This window comes from Alosa alosa, chromosome 22 (assembly GCF_017589495.1).
Source record: "Alosa alosa isolate M-15738 ecotype Scorff River chromosome 22, AALO_Geno_1.1, whole genome shotgun sequence".
Taxonomy (NCBI): domain Eukaryota; kingdom Metazoa; phylum Chordata; class Actinopteri; order Clupeiformes; family Clupeidae; genus Alosa; species Alosa alosa.
In genome coordinates this window covers 16,379,272-16,403,175 of record NC_063210.1, presented here as the reverse complement: position 1 = coordinate 16,403,175, position 23,904 = coordinate 16,379,272, and the positions used below count along the sequence as shown (strand labels likewise).

Here is a 23,904-nt window from a genome sequence, read left to right as displayed (position 1 = left end):
TGAAACAGTGTCATCGCCTTTGGGTTTTGTTCATTAACCCCCCCTTGCCTCCCTTGCCTCTCTAAATACAGGAAAACCACTGACTGTCAGTCAGTCAGTTGTCAGTCTCTGCTTGGTCCTCCATTGTCAGCATTGGGCAAGGCCTGCCAGAGTGCTTCCTGTAATCTGGAGCAAGACGGTGAGCTGGAGGACCAAAGAAGAGTGGGTGCAAACTGTGGAGCAAGAAAAGTGGGATAGTGTGTGTGTGTGTGTGAGAGAGAGAGAGAGTGACAGAGAGAGAGAGAGGGAGAGGAACCACTGTATCAGCTACTGCAGAGCCATGTCCCAGGAGAAGAGGAAACCAAGGGCCGTGGACGTGCTGCCATCGGACGGCGGCTGGGGTTGGGTCATCGTGGCCGGCTGCTTCATGGTCACCATCTGCACGCGTGCCGTGACCAGGTGAGCTCCGGCAACATAACACGGTGCCGCTGGCACACCGAACAGACACTAACGTGCACAGGAGTTCATTAAACTGGCAACAGTTGATAAGAGTACTGTAGATTTATGAGCTGCCATTTTGGGAGTATGGAACACCATGACTTCTAGCAACTTGGCTGCAATCTTGAGTTTACGCTTACGTGGGAATGTTAAATTCACCTTTGCTAAACATCAACATTTCAAGTCTGTATAATGATTTAAAAACTGTTGAACCTTATATGGATTAAGCAAGGGTGTTCTGACAGAAGCAGCTACAGTATTGAGTATTACACTGATGTTGACAGAAGTTGAAGGAATATTGAGTATTAGACTGATAACTAGTGTGCTAATAGTGCCATTTGTACACACGAGTACATTTTAAAGGTCCCATACCATGTCTGGTGAATGTATGTCTAACCAGGTCAAAAACATATGACTATATTTAGGTGTTGTTTGACCCAGAATTACTAAAGAGTAAGACAGCGCTTTACGTTGTTGGGGAGTGGGCGACCTTGTCTGGCTAGGCTCCAGATCAGGTTTCACATGCCATTCGGTAAACAACTTATGTTTCCTGAGTAGGAACAGAAAGCACGTTCTTCTCTTTTGAGCTTCCTCTTTTTCAAAAAAGCTGTTGTCATCTCCAATATTCACAGAGCTAGTCATTTAATGTTCTGGAAGAGTTTCTGAAAGCCACATTTGTGTGTATCTTTGTAGAGCAGAAAACAGTCCACGTCTCTCCAGCTGCGATGTGTGAAGCATCATGCCTTAATCAATAGCTTTCTGGCTTTTGAGCCGAGTCAGCACGCGCCTTATCTTAAAGACACCATAATGCCCTCCGTCAGTTATGTACTGTGAGTTATTTGCGACGTTATCTGCCAATAGCGGCCATAAAGATATTCAGACAGAGAGTCAGTATGTGGAGGGTCGCCCGGGATGCCTACTTGTGCACCTCCTGCTATAGCTGTTTCCTAGTGTGCTAATCTGGTGACATTTGAGTCATTTGTTGTGGTTGTTGGTAATGATAAAGACAAAGGTGTCCATTTTCCCTTCTTAAGGGTGTGAAGGATTCTGATGTCCCGGAACAAGTTATCAGGTGTCAAATGATCCGATGTCACTCAAAGCACCACCCCCCCCCAGGGCTAGTCTCTGGACTGGAAAATCAGGCTGTTAAAGCCTTAGGCCTGGTCTTTTTTTTTTTTTTTAAGATAGGTGACCTGTTGTTGTGTGAGACTCTCTGGTGAAAGAAGTGAAGGCATTTGTGAGCACAAGTCTTAGCTCTTACCTCAGAACGTTTTGTTTTTTGTATACGTTAAGTGTAGTACTATATGGTTATGTTATCTCAAAGATTGTGCAGATTGTGTGTGTGTGTGTATGTGTGTGTGTGTGTGTGTGTGTGTGTGTGTGTGTGTATGTGTGTGTGTGTATGTGTGTGTGTATGTGTGTGTATGTGTGTGTGTGTGTGTGTGTGTGTGTGTGTGTGTGTGTGTGTGTGCTTTGTGAATCACATTTTGTACTGTCCCAGTGTTTATGATCTTTTAGTTCTCATCAGTGCTCATGGGTACATGTTTGCTTGTCAATGATTTTACCAAGGTTTGTGTATGTGCTTTGTGAATCACGTGCTTGTATGTGATTGTATGTGTGTGTGTGTGTGTGTGTGTGCATGTGTATGCGCACGAGCAAGTGTCTGTGTGTTTGTGTGTGAGCATGTGAGTGTGTGTGTGTGTGTCTGTGTGTGAGTGTGCGTGCGTGAGTGTGTGCGTGTGTGTGTTTGTATGTGAGTCTGTGTCTGTGTGTGAGGGTGCATGTGTGGGTATGTGCGTGCGTGCATGAGTGTGTCTGACACTATGCCCACATGAGTACTTTCTCAAACATAAGGACATTTCCCTGGAAAGTACGGGCACATGCTTGGCCCTGTGTGTGTGTGTGTGTGTGTGTGTGTGTGTGTGTGTGTGTGTGTGTGTGTGTGTGTGTGTGTGTGTGTGTGTGTGTTGTCCCAGCACTGACGTGGCAGGGATATGTACTAGAGGGAGGCTGCTTGTCCATCCGTGTTTGACCTCAGTGCCCCCCCCCACCCTCAATGCTCCCTCTGGCCTGGCACCGATGCTATTGTTTGCACAGGTGCAGAGCCAGCGCAGGATAGCCCTCAACCCCCCTCCCCAACACACACACACACACATACACACACAGGCACAGACACACACACACACACACACTCACACGCTCCCACCCAGCAGTCAGCATGGGTCTTTAAACAGACCCAAAAGCTGCTGTCACCCCTCGCCCAACACCCATACTCCCATCCCAGTCTACCCCCAGTCTCCAGCTGCTAGTTAGGTAACAGTGTTTCTGTCGAGCTCTTTGTTAAGCTCCTGCAGGTCAAGCAGTAGAGGGTCCTAGTAATGACAGTGCTGGGGCTGAAGTTTTGCGTTCCTCTCGTTGTTCAACTGGGAGCCCAAGATGCTACTATGTCAAGATCAGGTGTAGGATATCGAGTGGGAATGCATTCTGAATATGAGGGAAGAAATGTATCTTTGCTCTATGTCACGTTGTGAAAAAGCATGTGTGAAGTTGACAAATGAAATGAAGTCAGCTAGTTAAACTTGGTGGCAACAATAACAGTTAAATCAAGATTAATTTTATCCAATTATAATGAGAATATTCATGTGATGATTGCATCATATCTGTGTCACTGCATCCTATTTTAAGTGTATTCGTGAAAATTCAGCTAAAGGAAACTTTTGTGTTTGAAAGTCTGCTGTGTGTGTCCATTGTCTTTAACTGTTCCTTATTAGTTCACCAAATTAAATGGTGTGAACAACTGCGAGTTCAAGCTTGAGCTTGTCAGGGCAGTTTAAACTGAAACTCCCAATAAAACCACAACGAATTATATCTGCTGCCGAAGCTAGCATGCATTATTACATTTTATACTAATATTATGCATATCCTCTCAGGAAATTTGCACTAAAGCGTTGGATGGAAATTTGACTTGTCGATGAATTGCAATCAAAACAGTTATAGGCTGATACAGTTATATAGTTTAATACTTGGGATTGGAACTTAGAACCTTGACTTTGCCAACATCCCGCCGTCATCCTTGCTGTTCCCCAATCCGCTCAGCTAAGAAATCAATTACTGCGTCAATTTATTCATTCCACGGCTATCTTTATGCCGTGTCAGCTCACAAAGCAAGCCACGTCTGGAATTTTACTATGGATTGAGTGCAACCAGGAAAACAACTTGAGATGTCAAAGGTAATTATGAATCTTGAGTTTGCATAAAATTCTCTCTGTGTTGCAGGTGTATCTCCATTTTCTTTGTGGAGTTTCAGATGCACTTTGGCCATGACTACTCAGGGACAGCATGGATTCACTCTTTAGTTGACTGCACAACTATGCTTTGTGGTAAGAGAAGGAAAAACATGTATTTTTTGTTTACTATTTTATTTGTTTTTGTGTATTATTAAGACTGTTGTAAGTGAGACATTCACTTGTTGTTGTTTTTTTTAAGTTAAAGTTATTGAGATGTCAATATGATAAAGGTAATCTCTAGCTTATCAAGGACTTGCAACATCTATAGGAAATACTGTATGTGAAAAGACTGCTGAACAGGCAAACATATAAGGCCTAGCAGGTCAGTGTTCCTTAACACCGTAACGGTTCAAGCTTTGTAGATATCCTACATAGGAAGCATCCAGGGTCAGTTGTGCAGCCTCTGTTTCAGTGTTTCTTAACCAGGTGTTGGGTCAGCCTGTGAAATATGTTTGTTCGCAAGTTAGCTTTTTGTTGTGAAGTAAATAACAACAGGTATTGGCTAAATTAATGATCAGCTAACAGAATTATTGGTTAGAGATATCTACAGATTTCCTTGTTTGTTTTATAAACATTGCTAAGATGGGTCTATAGAGTTTAGTTGTGTATACCTGCTCTGTAGAATGCTTATTACTGTGCAGCTGCTAGAGACTTTGTGTCATCAAAGCAGTCGAGTGATGTTGTTACAATGCATTCCTCCCCAGACCTATTAAGTCACTCTGCAAGAAGTGTGTCAGCTAATAAACCACTAACATTGAAACGGAAGATTGCAACCTCAGGCATAAAATCAACGCTTGTTTAGTTGTATTTGTCAAGGACTAAAGGCAATGATGTGAATAGATTCATCCAATTTCATCCATTGCAACAGTCTTTGAAGCCATGCTCCCCCTGTTTTAGAATGTGTGTGCCGTAACACGCAGGCACGTGTGTGTGTGTGTGTGTGTGTGTGAGAAAGAGAGAGAGGATTGAATAAGACTTGCAAACGAACAGCTGGAGGGAGGCCAGTGTTCCCACTGCTCCTCCTCTGTCTCTCACACAGCGCACATCTTGAGAGAACACGTCCGTGTCGCCACACAGTAACCCCCGGAGAGCTAGTCTGTTTGTTGACCTCTCGTCTTTGTGCTTGCTGATCTTGGAGAGGGCTAGAGAGAATAAGGAAGAGAATATACAAATATTTTTTTTTTTTAATGTGTGGCTCTTCAAAGACTAGATGCTCTAATTGACTTCCTTGAAATAGGACAAAAGTGTGTGTACACTCCCACATGGGCAAAATTTGCTGTTTTGGTTTAAGCCAAAACTATTTGCCTGTAGCTGTCCCGCCTGGTTGATGTTTTTGCATGTTTATGGCTAAACGGCCACAGGCACAGTGCTGGAATTCAGGGGCGGGCCTGGTCATGCTGTTTAAGATATGAGAATAGATAATTATGCATTTTATACAAGGCTTAGAAATAACTTTTCTGCTTTAAGCCCTGCTTGTCAAGTCAAGTCAATGTATAGGCCTAGCGCATTTCATAAACAGAGGTCATTCAACGTGCTTTACTTAAACAAAAGCAAACAGTAATAGCTAATGAAAGCATAAAAGAGCACTAGTCAAAGAGTAGTTTAAAGTATAAGAAAGAGAACATAACACACATGGTAATAGTACACAATAGTTTGAAGTAGTCCCAAACTGTGCGCGCACACATATATATTTCCTTTCAGGGCAAAAATGTCCGACCATAGGGCTCGATAGTCCCCCTCGTGGAGTATTAACACCCAAATAGGTAACACTCAGAGTTTCAGAGAAACCCGGTAAAGCTGTAACTCTCGAGCCGTTACACTCTGACTATGCCCAATCTGTCTATTCTGTTAGAATAACAGGGCAACTTCTTCACATAATCCCCCTTTGCCCAACTAAGGACAGCAATAGTACTACAACCAACACTCACCCCAAACAGTGCACTGTGAACTGAGTAATGAGGATCTTACCACAAACAGCACTCAGACATGTTACAAAGATTGCCTTTAACAGACAATCACAAAGCAGTACAAAATCACATCCAGGATGACGCTACACACATACTGTAACCCACGGGTCAGAATGCCTTCTCTTCATTGCATTGCTTTGCTAGAAATGGCACAAGACCAAGGCTGTGGGAGCAGGGGTGTAAGAGAGGTGTGTGTACCTCGGTTTGTTCGTTACTGTTGTTTTTGTTTTGTTTTCTGCATGGTAAGCCTGTAGGTACTGCAAGCCTAAATTTCACTGACAATGAAAACAAAGGCGTCAAATGCTTTTTTGCAATTAAAGCTGCAGTTGGCAAGTCTGACAGATTGAGGGGACTGTACCAAACTGTGATTGACAGTCAGATCTCACACAGCCCTGCTCTGATTGGACCAGAAGAACCGAGAGCTGTGGATTTAGGTGGAGGTAGAAGTGTTTTTTTTTTCTAAAACCGGCTGATTTATGTTCTGTCAGAGCATAGTGTCGGTTTTTTGTGAATATGATCAAAAAAATCTTGCAACTGCAGCTTTAATTGACTAAACTGACATATGATCCGTTATTCAATATGTTTTGTGTGGGAAACATGGTCCAAAGGCAAAAAGGCCTACTCTTAATACCTGTTAGACTGCATTCGGTACATATCTGTATTGAACCTAACGTCCTGTACCAAACGGTTTGGTACGAACACATGTACCTTTACACCTATTCAAGAGAGCACACTGTACACCATACTGATTAAATGTCTGGGATGCATTGATAACACTTTTTTTGGACTGAGTTTGAGTACTTACATTTTAGTATGAGTACCTTTGTGTTATCCACGATACCAAGTACCATAAAAAAATTACCGTCAAATTGCAAATAATTTTGACGATGGGTTTGATTTTCATCAGATGCACTCTGGCTATTACAAAATACAATAAATTATTAACTAATTCCATGTTGTTTATTAATGTAATGTTGCCATGAACTAGTATTGGTACATGGTATCGGAAATATTTTATTTTATTGATGTGATTATATGAATACCCAATACCCACTATCCGATACCGGTTTCGTTATCAGTGTATCTTCATGAAAAGTATTCTTGTACTGTATGGTAAGCTACTTAAAATGGAAAGCCTATGAAGTCTGTGAATGTACCTGTTGCATTTATTTGTCAATCTTTATTCTCTACAGCTGATAAACCACTAACATTGACACTGAAGATTGTAACCTCAGGCATAACATCAGCACATGTTTAGCTCCTGGCAATGTTGTGACTCATGTGAATAAATTCATCCTATTTCATACATTTCAATAGTCTTTGAAGCCATGCTCTACCTATAAATGTAGTTTCATTCATTATTTATTTCTTAATTTATTTCTCATGGAAGCACCTCTTGGCAGCTTCATTGGGAACAGGTTCTCATGTCGCGTGGCCGTGATTCTGGGCGGGCTCCTGGCGTCCACTGGCCTGGTGCTCAGCTCCCTCGCCACTAGCCTCGAGTTCTTGTACCTCAGCCTGGGGGTCCTGACAGGTGAGCCCACTGACATGCCTGTCCAATGCCTGTTGTAATATTGAAAAACTGAAAAACATAGTATGCAAAAAAAAACATTCACACTTTTGACATGGCTGAACTCGTCCTCACTACTTTTGTGAGTTATTTGTGGTTTCTAAAAATATATTTTGATGATGCGTATGATATGTTTATGTTTTGCCATGAATTTTCCAAGTTATAAGACCTGAGAGCAAAAAACGGCCTGGGGCGTGTTACCCAAAACCAGTTGGTTGGCAATGGGAAATTGCATTTTGCAACTTACTTATTAACAAGTTACTTAGTTAGCGACTATGGTTTTGGGAAACATGCCCCTGGCTAAACTGGAAGCGCAACTGAACACGACTGCTCTGATTCAGTTGCACTTTCAGTGTTGCCCAGGGATGATGATATCACCCCTTTACCTAAATGAATGACTAAGAATTGAATACCGGTATTTAGAAAGTAACCTCTCATTATTTTGTTTGTTTGTCTCCCAAATGCATGTTTCGTGACAGGCGTTGGGTTCGCTCTGTCTTACACACCGGCCATTTCCATGGTGGGGGCGTACTTCTCCGAGAGGAAGGCCCTGGCCTTCGGTATTGCCATGTCAGGGAGCGGCATTGGCACCTTCATCCTGGCGCCCGTTGTCCAGCTCCTGATTGACTACTATTCGTGGCGCGGTGCGCTGCTTATCCTGGGCGGATTCGTGTCCAATCTGTGCGTCTGCGGGGCCCTTCTCCGACCCATCGTCCTCAAAGAGGACGAGGACGAGGCATGTCCACTCGCCAGGGACTCAGAGTGTGGCTTCAAAGCCCCGACGGAGAAAGAAGTGCTTCAGACCAAGATGGACAGTGAGTTGCTCTTCCTCCTCATCGTCCTCCTCCTCCTGTTCTGTCTCGTCCCTGTCTTGCTTCCAGTCCCTACAAGAGTACAGCTTCCTGCTCATGCCGGACTTCCTGGTGCTGGCTGGCTCCTTTCTGTTCCTGGCCAATGGCTGCAGCCTGCCCTTCGTCTACCTGGTGCCGTACGCACTGGATGTTGGGGTCAGCCACCACCAGGCTGCGTTCCTCATGTCTATCTTAGGCATTGTTGACATCATCGGAAACATCACTTTCGGATGGCTCACTGACCGGAGGTATGTAATAAATTAAATTATATTACCGTATATTATATTATATTATATTATATTATATGTTGATGAATTTGATAAATAGACCCTACATATACAAACTAAATATTGTGTTCAATCAATGATTATCATGGACGATGTCATTGAGACAAATAATTAGGCATAACTGGTCTTGTGTTCTTAAAGGCCGGTCACAGGAAAATAATTAAGACTAACCCTCAAAGGTTTTGATTTACAGTCAGTGTCTAATACAATGTACCTAGCTGTTTTGCCACCTCACTGCTAAGTTATCTAAGGTCATCTCATGGACAGTGACATTATGTTCTTAGTTTTTTTATTTATGGAGTATGGTTAGGAAAGATGTTTAGTAGTTTATTTATATCTTTGGACGACCGAGATTTAATGTGTACAAAGTAAATGACTTTCTTGCATTTATGGTATTGCATATTGATGCTCTGATAATGAGTGTATCTTTCTTGACACTCTGTTTGACCTTGCGTCTAACCCTAGATATCGCCATAATGCGTGACTTTTACTTTGAAGCTTTTACTGTTTTACTGTCAGCTCTTCCAATCACATACAGTAAAGCCAGAGAGATTCTAATGAGGGGACACAGCACTCAAAAAATCCTCCATAGAAAGGCATGGGGTTAGTTTGGTGTTGTGAAGTCTTGCGCACGCGCAGTTCTGCCCGAAATAGATGCCCGATAAGTGCCCAAAATGTGTTGCAATATGGCTGCCGAGTGAAGGGACTTCAAAAAGAAGTTGAAAACTATGTCTTCTTTAAAATTCCATATATTAAAAAGACTTTTACTAGACTTTAGCTTAGTTATTTTAAACTGAAGTATATGGAAGAATACAGTTTGGCCTCAGTAGAGGAGGTCTATATTCTACAAATGTGTTTTCTGCCCAGATTTATTTTAATGGGCCATGGTCCCATCTGCCTATGTGCCGAATTCAGGCAGGTTAATCTCTTCTCTTGAAGTGACCGATTGGCAAAGCCTCGGTTGCCTCAGGAATATCACAACTGTTTGTTTGTTTTCCCTCACAGTCAATTGACTATCACTGTGTCCACTTGATAAGCATGGGTCAGACCAGGGAGCCAAGGGAAGGTTATGGACTGAGACCTAGTTCTGCCAAAATTGTTGACTGATATGCCAATGCGTGTGTGCATGCGTGCTTGCGTGTGTGCATGCGAGTGTGCGTGTGTGTTTGTGACTGTGTGTGTTTGTATGAGAGAGAGAGGGAGAAGAAACAGTCTCTGTTGAGTCTCTTGTATCTATTTGCATTTGCAGGGTTGGGAAGTAACTAGTCACCTGTTATGGATTATTTACAAAATAAATGTAATTGTACAGAACATATTTGTGCAGTTGTCGCCTACTGGTTAGGGCTTCGGGCTTGGAACAGAAGGGTTGCCGGTTTGATCCCCGACCAGTGGGAAAGGCCGAAGTGCCCTTGAGCAAGGCATCTAACCCGTCACTGCTCCCCGAGCACCGCTGTAGCAAGGCAGCTCACTGCTCCGGGATTAGTGTGTGCTTCACCTCACTGTGTAATGATAGTAAATTACGGTTAAGGTGTACAAGATGTATTCAAATCTTGGTGATTACAAGGATGGTTACATTTTAATTTTTAAGATAACAAATAAACTTGCATTTCAAAAATAATTGTGTATTTGTGTGTGTGTGTGTGTGTGTGTGTGTGTGTGTGTGTGTGTGTGTGTGTGTGTGTGTGTGTGTGTGTGTGTGTGTGCGCGCGCGTTCTGGTGTATTTGTACTTGCATGTGTATGTTTGTGTGAGCATGTGTGTGTGTGTGTGTGTGTGTGTGTGTGTGTGTGTGTGTGTGTGTGTGTGGATGTGGGATGTGGATGTGGATGTGTGTGTGTGTGTGTGTGTGTGTGTGTGTGTGTGTGTGTGTGTGTGTGTGTGTGTGTGGATGTGTGTATGTGTGTGTGTATGTGTGTGTGTGTGTGTGTGTGCATACTTTATGCTGACTTCGATCTCTTTTCCCTTTTCCTCTCTCAGATGGTTGAAGAGGCACCGCAAGCTGTGCTACATGTTCGCCTTGGGCATGGAGGGTCTGTGCTGCCTCTTCATCCCCCTCCTCCGCACCTTTGCCCTCCTGGTGCCGTTCTCCGTGCTCTACGGCTACTTCGATGGCGCTTACGTGGCACTCATACCCGTGGTGACCTCCGACGTGGTGGGCACATCGCAGCTGTCGTCGGCCCTGGGAGTGGCCTACTTCTTGCACGCCATTCCGTATCTTCTCAGCCCACCAATCGGAGGTGAGGGTCAACGAGGTCGTCAGATGATCAATGGTGCAGCGAAACGCTGCATGGTCAAGATGGTGTTCTAAGCTTTCACCTCTTTTTATCAGAAGTGACCATCAACTATTTAGTCGTAGTCGAAAAGAAAAAAGATTGACGAATTCAGTTAGTTAACAGGACCTGCCAGGAATTCTCCAAAATAGCACTGGTAAATGACTGACAGGTGTTTCCGTTCCCTTGGATTTATCTGGGAAATGTTACTGCAACGGCTGCAGATTCTACCATACAGTTGCCCAATCATTGTAAGAGCAGGTGTTAAAAAAACTCAAGGATTGCATTGTATAAGCATGACACAGGTCAGTGTTATTAGAGTCACCTCAGGTCCATTATTACATCACAAATTAGGCCTTGTATCAAGGGCAGTTGATACCAGGCACCACCAGTATTAATAAAAAAAAATGATAAAGAAAGTACAGTATTAAGGTCCAATCAATGTCACAAAATGCGATAAGGCTTATATTTATTACATATTCAACAAGGTTGAAGCAGCACAGCTGTTACATGTACACTGAAGACAATGAGGCCTTGACTGGAGCTAAGAATGCTTTGTATATCAAATCTATCATGACCAGATTTGCCCCATCCAGCAGGTCTCAGGTCAGCTCTTTGCCTCTGATGAAAATTTAGGCAAATTGGCAAAGTTTTGTAAAAGCACTCAGTATTACAATGTAACAACTATATGTAGGTACCCACAAATACATAATGCAAGTACAATGATAGTACCTGATAGTACATGTTGTTACACAGGTTGTACCATTGTACCTAATTAGGTAAGTACACTGTAACAGCGACACATTAAAATAAAGTGTTACCAGAACATTACCTTAAAGGTATAGTCCAAAATAAAAAATATTTTTTTTTCTGTCCAATTCAGCAAATATATCTTCACAGTCTAGTAGTCATTCTTCTGTTTGTGCACTCACAAAAACTGGTGTTTGTATACACTCCTGACTCTCCAAATAGGAAGCATATAGGGCTGTGCTCAAGGAATTGATATAGGTATTGATAATTGATGACATTGTATGATGTATCAATATAGCATCAAAAAACTAGAAGCTTAAGAGGCAGTAGAAAAAGATAAAATAAAATAAAAATAACTCTTGGAATTAGAAACAGAATGTATTCATCGCCAAGTGCCTGAATTTGAAGTGTTTTTAAGTTGTACGGCAGAGAATTAGTAGGTGAGATGGGGCCGGTTCCAAGCATAGGCGTAGGCAATAGTGTTTTGAATGGATTTGAGTGTCTAAATGCTCGTGTAAATGATCATTTTGGTGGTGTAATTTGAGGTTCAGGCTTGTATGCCTATACAATTAGTTATAGGCCCTCTTTGAATTGGATACCGCCTAGGGCTCCAGCACAGTCAGAACCGTCCCTGACATAGACTGTATAGTCTATGGTCCCTGAGGTGAGGACGAGGACTTTGTAGGACATGTGGGACTTGACCAGAAGCCGGGACATCAGATGTATAAAATGTTTATTTTAATGCATCACTTATAAACTCTTGTTTCGGTTAAATACCCTGGTTTATTTGTAAACAGTTTTATTGTGCTAACAAAGCAATGATGTGGTGAGATGTTTTTTTTTTTTTATCATTAAGCACCCAAACGCACACACAAAGATAAATAGAGTGAAGAAAGATCATGCCCACAAAGAACCTCTCTTTATCTTTCTCCTTCTTGCTCTCTCTCTTTCTCTCTCACACATTATCACAAAATTGTCTTGCACAGATAGTTCTCACTATACTGCTCTCTAGTGGAGGAAAATGCACAGTACACCTTTCATTTTGTCTCTTTAACAAGGTATGGACCCTTTCAAGAGAGTTCCATTATCAGCATCATAGTTGGCCCCACAAGACTTCCGTTTTAACATTCCATTTGTTATCTTAATGCAGAGGAAGTAGATTGGGGCCCAAATAGAATGTTCAAGCATTGTTTTTGTTTACCTTGTTGAAAGGGTCTATTTACATGTTTTTTGATTTCCTTTCCCTCACACCTGCTGTCCATTCCCTCTCTCCCTTCACCCCTCCCTCCCTCCCTCTCTCTATTTCTCTCTTTCACCCACCCACCCCCCATCCCAGGCTGGTTGGTGGACACCACAGGCAGCTACACGGCCACCTTCTTCCTGAGTGGCTTCTCGCTCATTGCCAGCTCGCTGTTGCTCTTCCGCGGCGCGGATGGAGTCCGCCTTTCTGCCACCAGAGACAGCCCATGCCAGGGGGCGCCAGCGACCCAGGCGGCCCCCCACGGGAGACCCCTGCTGTAAGAGCAAACAGGCGGACTTTTATAGCCCCAAAAACAAGGACATGATGATCACAAACACGCCGGCCACCATCTCCTAGCAGCGTGGAACATTTCAAAACTATGTGTCTTTTTTTATTTTAAAATCACGAAAATCCCAAAGTGTATTTCTGTTGTTGTTGGAATTTGACAATAACATTTTGAAATGAAAAAATATAGTACATTCAGACGACACCAAACTACTTGTTACTCTTCCAGCCTACTCAGAAAAAGGACTCTAAAGAAGGGTTTTGTACTTATAAAAGACACACATTGATGCACGTTGCATCAAAGGCCAGTGGTCCTTGTGTATCATATCACACGAATAATGAATTCACTTTCACTTTCGTTTGTGAAATCTATTGCTGATTAATTGCCATTGCATTAAATAAACAATGATGTGTGCTTATTTTAAAATCTGGAAAGCACCGTTTCTGCACAGAAGTGTCCTTGTGCAGCTCAGGGTACAAATGAAAGTCTATAAATAATAACTTTTAATTGTATTTTTATAATTGCTTAAGGATAAGATTACACAGTCATATTCTTTCTTGACACCAAATGCATGCAATACCAAACTTAAATGTGTACATGATACAAACAACTGACCTTTCAGATGATGCTAATTTTGACATTTCAATGCAATGCATTTGCAGTTTATATAAAGGTGTACCGTCACACCGGTGTGATGGGAATGTTGGAAGATTAACGTTCTAAAGTATATCTGGATTCACTGAATTCAACATTATAGAACCTTGAATTGTTGCGGAACGGAATCTTATGTTAGAATGTTCAAAAAACCACACTTTTGGGTTAGGCTAACACCACTACAGCTCCTGCTGCCTGTCTGGATGGAACATTTTAGATGACATGAATTCACAAGGTAACTGTGTTTGAAAATGGCATAATTTGTAATTCACATACAGGGGATTTTGCAAACAGGACAATTTTTCATAGCAATAAATGTAAATGAAATTTTCTAGCACATTTTCTATTTGTAATATAGCCTCTGTTTAATATTGTTTTTGAATTTGAAAAATAAAATACTGGAAACATCCATGTGTCTTATTTACTTTGACTATTTGGCTGAATCTAGTTAGAGGGCTCATGCCGCAGGAAACCATTGTTTCTTATTGGCTTTGAAATAACAACATTATGACCACCAGTTAAGGGAAGAACACTGATTATCTGCTTATCATGACATCTGTCGATGGGATGGGATATATTAGGGAGTAAGGGGTGTTCCAGGGGTGTCTGCAGAAGGTCTAGTGGAGTCCGTGCCTCAAAGGGTCAGGGCTGTTTTGGTGGAAAAAGGGGGACCCACACAACATTAGGCAGGTGGTCATGATGTTATGGCTGATTGGTGTATATTGATGTAACTAGGTTACTAGGCTACCAGGCTTTTCATATTTGACAGTTTTTCTTTGCTGTCTGTAATGACCATACTGTAGATAGGAAATGGCCACAGAGCATGGGTGAATTAGAAAAGCATATTGTTTCTGCATCATCATATTGGTTTCATTCACAGTATTATGCTGTCTCCTCTGGTATCGATCAAGCAATACACTTGAAAGATACTTAAGGATGTTGGCCAATCAGAATGAAGCCAATTATTCATGTTTCTATTTAGAACATGTTTTGACATCAAACCACTGATATTATTTCAACAACAAAAAACCTGGCATGTGAGGTGTTGTCCATTATGCTGAGCAACACATCCGCTCCGCTGGACCGCTCCAGCTCCAATGGCGGTGGTCTGTCCACCCAAGGCTACTCAAGGCCTGTGCTGCTGAACCGGGGGAGCCACTGAAGCACATCTTCAATTTGAGCCTACGCCTTGGACAAGTTCCAACACTGTGGAAGACATCATGTCTTACCCCTGTCCCTAAGAAGCCACACCCTAGTGAGCTTAATGACTACAGACCTGTCGCTTTTACATCACATGTGATGAAGACAATGGAGCAATTGGTCTTAGGTATGCTCAGACCCCAGGTACGCCATGCACTAGACCCGTTACAGTTTGCATACCAGGAGAAAGTGGGCGTGGACGATGCCATCACTTATCTTCTACACAGGACACATTCCCACCTAGACAAGGGGAAAAGTGCTGTGAGAATCATGTTCTTTGATTTCTCAAGTGCTTTTAACACCATCCAGCCCCTCAGATTGGGAGACAAGCTCTTGCAGATGGGTGTGGACGCTCACCTGGTAACCTGGATTTACAGATTACCTGACCGAGCGACCACAGTTCGTCAGACTGAAGAACTGTCTCTCTGACACTGTGATCAGCAGCACCGGAGCGCCAAAGGGAACTGTGCTCTCTCCCGTCCTGTTCACCCAGTACACATCTGACTTCTGCTACAACACCGAGTCATGCCACATGCAGAAGTTTTCTGATGATACTGCAATTGTGGGGTGTATCAGGAACGGGCAGGAGGAGGAATACAGGAGCCTGGTGGAGGACTTTGTGCAATGGTGCAAACTCAATCATCTTCAACTCAACACTTCAAAGACCAAGGAGAAGGTGGTGGATTTCCGCAGGTCTAAGCCCACTCTGCTACCAGTCCACATTGATGGGGTCAATGTGGAGGTGGTGAGCACCTACAAGTATCTGGGTCTCCACCTGGACAATAAACTGGACTGGTCAGCCAACACTGAAGCACTCTACAAGAAAGGGCAGAGCAGGCTGTACTTCCTAAGGAGGCTGCGGTCCTTCAATGTGTGCAGTAAGCTCCTCAGGATGTTCTACCAGTCTGTTGTGGCCAGCGTCCTCTTCTATGCAGTAGTATGTTGGGGAGGAAGCACAAGGAAGAAGGATGCGGGGAGAATTGACAGGCTGGTAAGGAAAGCTGGCTCTGTAGCGGGAGCTGAACTGGAGTGCATCACTTCAATATCTGACAAAAGGACCCTGAACAAAATGATCAACATCTTGGACAATGAGTGTCACCCACTCCACAGCAGTATTGTTAAGCAGAAGAGCCTGATCAGCTGGAGACTTCGCTCACTGCCTTGCACAACTGACAGACTGAGAAAGTCATTTGTCCCCAGGGCCATTGAACTGTTCAATGCCTCACTTAAGGGAAGAGGAGAGATAGACTTCTCTGCATAGTCTGTCTGCTTCTTCACCCCCTCTATGTTTGGATACTGTCTGTCCACTAGCCACTTTTACCACTGTCTTTCTGCCTCACTTCAGCACACAGAGCACCTTACCTTACCTTACTATGCACAGAGAATCACAGGCACAGTGACATAAGACATGACACTACGTGTAAGACAGGACAATAAGAAAGAACAGGGCACACGGGTGTAAAGCAAGTGTGGGGAATTAGTCTCAGGAAAGGGAGGAGGATGGGACTGGGAGCATATTGAAGTTCTGAAGGTGAATAGCTTCAAAAGTAAAGCTATTAGTCCTAGCCTAAGGACAGTGAAGACGCCTGCCAGAGGCCAGCCATTCAAAAGCTGTGTTGGACCTACTGTAGGTAGGGTCTTCTAAAATGCAGTTGGCTTTCTGTAATGTTGCCTTGTCGTGCAGTGATATCAGAGACTCCTTAGTGCACCAATCAGAGATAAGGGTCAACCAGGTTGTTCGATGATCACTGGAGCAGCAAAATGCAGCATGGACAAGATGTTCTAGTCCTAAGATAGTGTTTTCACCTGAGATGTTCTAGGCCTAAGATATTGTTTTCACCTCTTTTTACCAGATTTGACCACTAACAGTCAATAAGTAATAATACAAGAGGGACAAAAAGACATCATGACTCATCCAGTTAGATAATGCCGGTTATCTACAAAATGACATTAGTAAATGACTGACAGATGGTTTCTTTCCAGTGGATTTACCAGGGAAGTGCCACTGCTACTGTTGACCAATTACTCTGTCTGATACAACTAAGCATTTTCATTGAGTGGATCAGGGAAGGCGTTTGGTTACAATGTACCAAGGCATCACAGTATCAAGTCAAAGTCAAAGTCAAAGTCAGCTTTATTGTCAATTTCTTCACATGTTCCAGACATACAAAGAGATCGAAATTACGTTTCTCACTATCCCACGGTGAAGACAAGACATATTTTACCAATTTTAAGTCCACAGACAAACATAACATTCAAGTAAACAAAAAGTAAGTAAATAAGTAAATAAGAGGGGCACATATAATAATGAAAAAAAAGAGCAGCAAAATTTTGTTGAAATTGTGCATAGACAGTCAATAAAAACTAGTGCAAAGTCAGGCCAATAAGAGGCTTGGGTAGTTCTGTTTGACCTGAGTAATAAAGAAAGTGGCATAGTGGTGCAAGTTATGTAAGAGCAGCAGAAGTGTTGTGTTTTCAGGACAACAACACCAAGTTGTAAAGTGTACAAGTGTGCAACTGTTCAAGTGTGCAAGTGGAGTAGTGCAGGCGGCCATTGTGGGTCCAATGTCCAGGATGTTATGTAGCTGAGGGTGGAGGGGGAGGAGGAGGGAGAGAGTTCAGCATCCTTACAGCTTGGTGTATGAAGCTGTTGGTGAGTCTGGTAGTGCTTGGGGAGCGCAGGCTTCTGTACCTCTTCCCAGAGGGCAGTAGATCAAACAGATTGTGGCCCGGGGTGACTTGCATCACTCCACAATTTTGGTGCCTTAGCGGGTGAGGTGGGTGGTGTAAATGTCCTTCAGGGGAGGTGAAGCACCAATGATCCTTCCAGCTGTGTTCACTATATGCTGCAGGGCTTTCCTGTTGTATTCAGTGCAGCTTCCATTACACACAGCGATACAGCTGGAGAGGATGCTCTCAATGGTGCCTCGGTAGAATGTGGTCATGATGGCTGGTGGAGCACTTGCTCGCCTGAGTTTCACTTGGGAAGTACAGGCCCGGCTGAGCTCTCTTAAGCCAGTGATGCAGTGTTGGTGGTCCAGGAGAGGTCTTCACTGATGTGCACCCCAGGAATTTGGTGCTGCTGCTCTCTCTCCACCACAGCACCGTCGATGGTCAGTGGCAGGTGTTGGGTGTGACCTCTCCGGAAGTCAACAACAATCTCTTTGGTCTTGCTGGCGTTCAGCAGGAGGTTGTTGTCCCTGCACCATGGTCAGATGGTCGACCTCCAACCTGTATTGAGTCTCGCCGCCCCTTGGTGATGAGACCCACCAGAGTTGTGTCGTCAGCAAATTTCACTATGTGATTGTTGCTGTAGGTTGCAGTGCAGTCATGCGTCAGCAGGGTGAAGAGCAGCGGACTGAGCACGCAGCCTTATAGTGTTATAGCCAGCCTTATAGCCAGTATAGTGTTAGAGCGACCTCAGGTACTTTATTTAATCACAAATCAGGCATTAAATAAATGGCAATTACAGTGCAATAAAATACATCTCTGTTACAGTAATGAATAAGATGAGAAAAAAAGTTCAGAATGTCAAATTATTGTTAGTTATGTAAAGACACAAAATGTGGGCTTGCTCTACCTTATATGTATTACAGTAATAGGCCTGGTTGAAAGGACATAAAATACAGTCATGCCTAAAATGTAATAGCAAGTCTTTCCCAAGTTCTGGTAATCTTAACTTTTAACTGTACAACTTTTAACTCTATAATTTCTGAAGAATAAGATTATGCACAGTCATCTTTCTTGAAACCAAATGCAATACCAACTTGTAGGCAAACTTGAGGTAGGTCCAGCCCTTATGACCATAGACATCTGGGTGAAGCACGGTTGGTGACCCAGTGGGGAACTTTTCTCTTTTATAGCCACAAGCTTTCCCAAGTAGCTCTCCCACTGGGAGTATGATCCTAGGTGATAGTGTAGCCAGGCCAGGTTGCCATAGCTGACAATGACAAATCGCTCACAATCGTCACCATGGTATTCCCTTCCCTTCTCTTCTGATTTGAGCAGGTTTGTGAGGGCATCATTTGGGAATCCTTGCAGGTACCTGACATAGGCCAGAAAACAATATAATCGGATTGCCCCAGCTTTCTTGCCTACATCCAGCTCTATTTGGTCCTCCAGCCTGGTCTGAAGATCGGACAGGTCTGCACTTTCTTTGGTCAGATCCCAGGTGAAGTGACACTCCAGCTGCAGCAGCTTAGTTCTCAGAGCTATGTCATCAGAAGGACTGAAACGAGATAAGACAACTCTGTGTTATAGCACAATCATAGACTTCGGTGTTGTACTAAAGTTATTAGCATTTATTTTTGGATTTATTTGTCTTTTTTGTTTGTTTTGCCCAATGCAAACCAGTGTACACATCGAAGCAGGCTTGACATTTTGTAATTCATGGTACAGTCATTTCACCTTTATTACCACACAGGTAACATAAAAGCATAAAGATCACATGCCAGGGCACAAATGCAAGGATACAAGGATACAAGGAAGTTTATTGTCACATGCATATAGTTACTGGAAGTAAGAAATGTCTGGTGTCAGCCTATTTGTGCAAAAGTGTGGGGGGGGGGGGTAAAGTGCAGTAGAAGAGGGGTTTAGTAGATTAAGTGGCAAGGGCTGCATAAGAAGGTGGGGGAGGATTGGAATTGGGGCACCAACAAGGAGCACCCAAGAGCAACAGGGGCAAGGAAAAACTCCCTTACCAAGGAAGAAACCTTGGGCAGATCCATGGCTCAAGGGCTAACCCAACTGCCAGGGGGTCTTGTGTGTGTGTGTTGGGGGGATGACAGGGGAGATGGGATAGTGTGCTGTGTATGTGGGGACAGGGCAGTGTGCAATATGTGTGTTGGAGAAGCTTCCTCATGAGACAATGTGCTGTGTATTGGGGGCAGTGTGCTGTAAGTATGTTGGGGATGTGTGTTGGAGAAGCTTCCTGATGAAATAATGTGCTGTGTATGTAGGGGGGAGGGGGGGGCAGTGTACTGCAAGTATGGTGAAGGGACTTTCTATTGCAAGCAGAGTACTGTATGTATGATGTATGTGAGTGATGAAGATGGGTGTGTGGGCGGGGAGGGAGTGTAGCAGTGACTGTGTGTGTGTGTGTGTAGTGTGTGTGTGGGTAGGTGGGGGCAGTGTGCTGTAAAGTATGTAGAGGATGTGTGTTGGAGAAGATCCTGAAGACAATGTGCTGTGTATGTAGGGAGGGGGGCAGTGTGCAGCAAGTAGAGGAGGCTTACTGTATGCCACAGTAAAATAAAATATTTTCCACCAAGTAAATAACTTCTCATTATATTTTCTGATTAGGAAAAACTATACGAAAAATATACATTCACTTTTTTAATTTCAATACATTTACATCAACAAAAATATAGAACCAATGTATTTGTATTCCTTTATAAACCATTCTGCACAGTGAATAATGTGGACTTCTGACATCTCCGTCCATGACAAGAGCGAGAGAAAAACCGAGTAGCCCTGTAGTGCAGAGTAGGGTTTTTCCCAGGAGCATCAGATTTCTCCATTGCAACTGCAGATAGAGGAGGGCACTGTCTGGAATGCTTTGAGTGTCTAGAAAAGCACTATATCAATGTGATGCAATCAAGAAAAACCCTACATGTGGTGCACAAAACCTTAATTTTTGTTTCGTTTCAACCCTCTTTGGTGAAATTTCACCAACTTAAGATTCTGATACCATGGCAGCATTCTGGACACTATCCCCCAGAAAAATCCTGGATACCATCCTCCCAAAATCTTGGATGTTGCTAGGATGGTATCAGAATCATAAGTTGGTAAAATTGTACCATGTGAAGGGTTTTCCCAGATCACATCACAAATGCAATGTGTTGTTGTTTTGCTTTTTTAAGAGTGGTGGGAATGTTAATAGGCTACCTTCAATGGTTGAAGTAAACTTAAGATACAAGTATGGGCAAAAAGCTTTTTTTAGTCTTACTTTGGAATCAGACATCAGTCCACTTTTAACTGCATCCAGTCATAACATAAAAAGAGACACCTCCAAATTACACATGCAAATCTTTATTCAGACATAGTTATTATGACCGCCGCGCATGCCCAAATTTTTCGCATGCCCAAATTTCCGTCAATGATTCCCGGGACACTGAAAGACCGGGGTACACGAAACTTGGTGGGCATGTAACCCCACATGGATAGCATGGAACCATCGTTTTCGTTTTGATCTGTAGCCCCCAGCTGGACTGGACCCCCCCGAAAGGAGGGTAGGGCGAACACAGTTTTCTGTGAATATCTTGAGAACTGTAGGGCCTAGGATGACCAATTTTTTCCGTATGTTTGCCTCCAGGGGTCATGTTAACCCATTCCATGTGCACACATGTGCATAAACAGATACACACGCACACACATACATTTACAGTAATCATAATTATGACACATACTCACACAGTAGACATATGTGCATTTTGCATGCACATGCACAAACACACATCATGAGGCAAACACACAAGCACGCACATACACACACACACACACACCCACACACATAAACATAAATTTGTACACGCACACATGCACACAATTCAAGAATTTTTCCGTCATCTACTCCCTGAATTTTTGGTCATTGATACCGGGACACCGAACCACCGGGTACATGAAATTTGGTGGGTATGTAGCCCCACTAGACTTTTATGGAAAAATGTCATTTTAGGTCCCCGGGGACCACCACCAACCCCGTGCTGGGCCCCCTGAACCGCAAAAAAAAAAACAGTTTTTCCTAAATAACTACCTGAACCGTGGCACTGAGGATGAAGAATCTTTTATGGTATGTTGGTCTCAAGGGCCCACATCAACCTGGCTCATAATCACTCATTTGTGATTTGCACCCCACCCCGGTAAAAATGAAAATGCAATATTATTCTGCTTTAATCGCCCCTATCTTCAGTTAAGATGTTCAGAACTGCACCAAATTTTATGTCTATGATTGACCTGGCATTCTCCGGGGGTATGCCAAGTTTCGTAGAATTTCATCAATGGGGGGGTCTAAAAAAATTAGGTTATGTGTACATTTAGTGACTGTACACTCATTGGCCTGTAAATGGCGGTGCACACATATACACATGCACACACACAGGCACCCACATACTATCGGTATTAGAACGGCCGATACATAATTACAAATTCAGTGGGATTAAAAGAAAGCCAAAATAAATATTCATCATCATCATCATCATGGCTGCATTTTCAGTATTGGAGAAGTAGTCGTTTGTCCACTAGATGGCATCGTTGCAGTGAGACGTAATTTTGTTGGAAGTTAAAAGTGGGTTGGAAAAAAATGGGCGCTTCATACAAGGACTGTAATTTACCGCGAGCCGAACATCTAATAAGGATAGGGCGATGTTCACATGAAGTGTAATTCCCATTTCTTCTTGAAGCCGAAATAAATCTGAGGATGTTTATCGGACACGCTTTTACTGCAGGTACGTTAATCTTGTAAGATCAATAAGGACCTAGGTAATGTTACCGTTAGCGTTGGTTGAGTGGAGGCATTTGATTTATTGCATTTGTAGAAAACTATAAATGCGGTTATACCAAGGAAATTGATAGCAGCACTGTTTGTATCTTTCGACTGTCATTTATTGCACGTGCTACAAAATCATTCTGTGCAATGGAAGATTTACCAACGTTACACCGGTCTGATACAGTTTTGCCTATACATGCGTGAGACTGAGACGCCTGTTTATTTTGTTTTAAGTGCGTGCAGGGTGTGAGAGGGGAATCGATGTGCTTTGATTCCAGCTTGGTAGTTGTAGTCTGTGAAATTAAAAAGCACGTGTGTGTGAAGTATCCAAACAATGACACCTTCATTTCATTATGGCTGCTTTAGCAACACGCCTTAAGCTACTGTGTAGTGGGTCCCATTTAGAAGTGGCTACTTCATTCGCGCTTTCCTTGACTCATGGAGCTGCGTGAATGTTATTACAACTTTTCGCCACGATATGGCAGTTTAAGTCCACTTAAGTCCGCTAAAGTCGTAAGCCATTGGTTTCCAAAGGAGATTTTATTTGTGTCGCCAGCATAGCCTATTGATAATTTATGTTGTAAATAGGCCTATAATCCTACCTGTAGCTTAGGGAAGCTAACAGCTTTCTATTAGGATCTAGTTTGTTAGTTACAGTTTTGTCATAACTCCCTAATGCATTCTTGTATTTAGAATAGCCAGAGCGTGTATATCTCAATCTGAAAATTAAACAATATCGGGTGCCTATGGACTAGGCTGGGTGAACCCAGCCTGATCTGCCCGCTATTTATTTCTTAAAAGATTGAGCTTGGTCTGATGAAAGCCAGACTAGCCATGGACCTCAGTTACACAATGCAAGGGAACATGAATCAGCCTATATTTGCACGAACAATAACGGACAAAAGCTCTTCAACTTTGGCCCGTTAAAATGTGTATGAACAGTCTAGCGGCGCGATTTCATCAAGGCCCATTTGGACATGTCAGTTATTTGCACCACTGGTTAGATGTAAAACAGCATTTCGTTTCAGACTACTGTTACTTAATTTGTGCATTAACAATAACGTTTCAGACTGCTGTTACTTAATTTGTGCATTGACAATAAAGTATTAAATGAACTAAAGATGACTAAAATCTTATGTAGAAGAAGAAACATTCACAAAAAATCCATCCATCCAAAATGACCTTTGTTTTTGATAGCTGTTGAAAACGGCATGGAACTGACAGAGATGTTTTTGTTTATAAATACATAAAAAATAAATAAATAAATAACATTATGCTGGTACCTTTTGCTTTTCCCAAATATAATGTAGCCTACAGGTGTAAGTGACCTTTCATCAATCCAGTTGCAATGGATGAACTGTGATGACCTGCCCTACTTGTGATTGTTTAGAGATTTTAAAGGTTTTATAACAATGCTACATCTTCTTTGGCTATTCTACAATCTATTCACCTTTTCAGCACCAGTAGACTACTTTCTGTGCAGCTGCACACACACACTCAGGCATGCCAAACAAGCATACACAAAAGTTTCAAGAGTGGGGGATGGAGTAAAAGATGGAGACAAATTGAAGTGTGATTTA

The 23,904-nt window shown here is 42.8% G+C and overlaps 1 protein-coding gene across 1 annotated transcript; it reads left to right on the top strand.

The window, feature by feature from the left end:
* Positions 1-205: 205 nt before the first annotated feature.
* On the top strand, positions 206-12,979 carry slc16a12b (solute carrier family 16 member 12b). Its single transcript, XM_048234040.1, has 7 exons — positions 206-438; positions 3,754-3,857; positions 7,122-7,265; positions 7,781-8,139; positions 8,183-8,400; positions 10,416-10,675; positions 12,795-12,979. Exons 1-7 carry the CDS (start codon positions 320-322, stop codon positions 12,977-12,979), a joined length of 1,389 nt encoding a protein of 462 aa, XP_048089997.1. The 5' UTR covers positions 206-319.
* Positions 12,980-23,904: the final 10,925 nt, after the last annotated feature.

What these genes read in the sequence shown, in the direction of transcription:
- slc16a12b (XM_048234040.1), top strand. Translation starts at nt 320, where the DNA reads ATGTCCCAGGAGAAGAGGAAACCAAGGGCCGTGGACGTGCTGCCATCG. An exon ending in CTGCACAACTATGCTTTGTG is followed by an intron (nt 3,858 to 7,121) that starts GTAAGAGAAGGA and finishes TTCTCATGGAAG; the next exon opens with CACCTCTTGGCAGCTTCATT. An exon ending in CAGCCTGGGGGTCCTGACAG is followed by an intron (nt 7,266 to 7,780) that starts GTGAGCCCACTG and finishes GTTTCGTGACAG; the next exon opens with GCGTTGGGTTCGCTCTGTCT.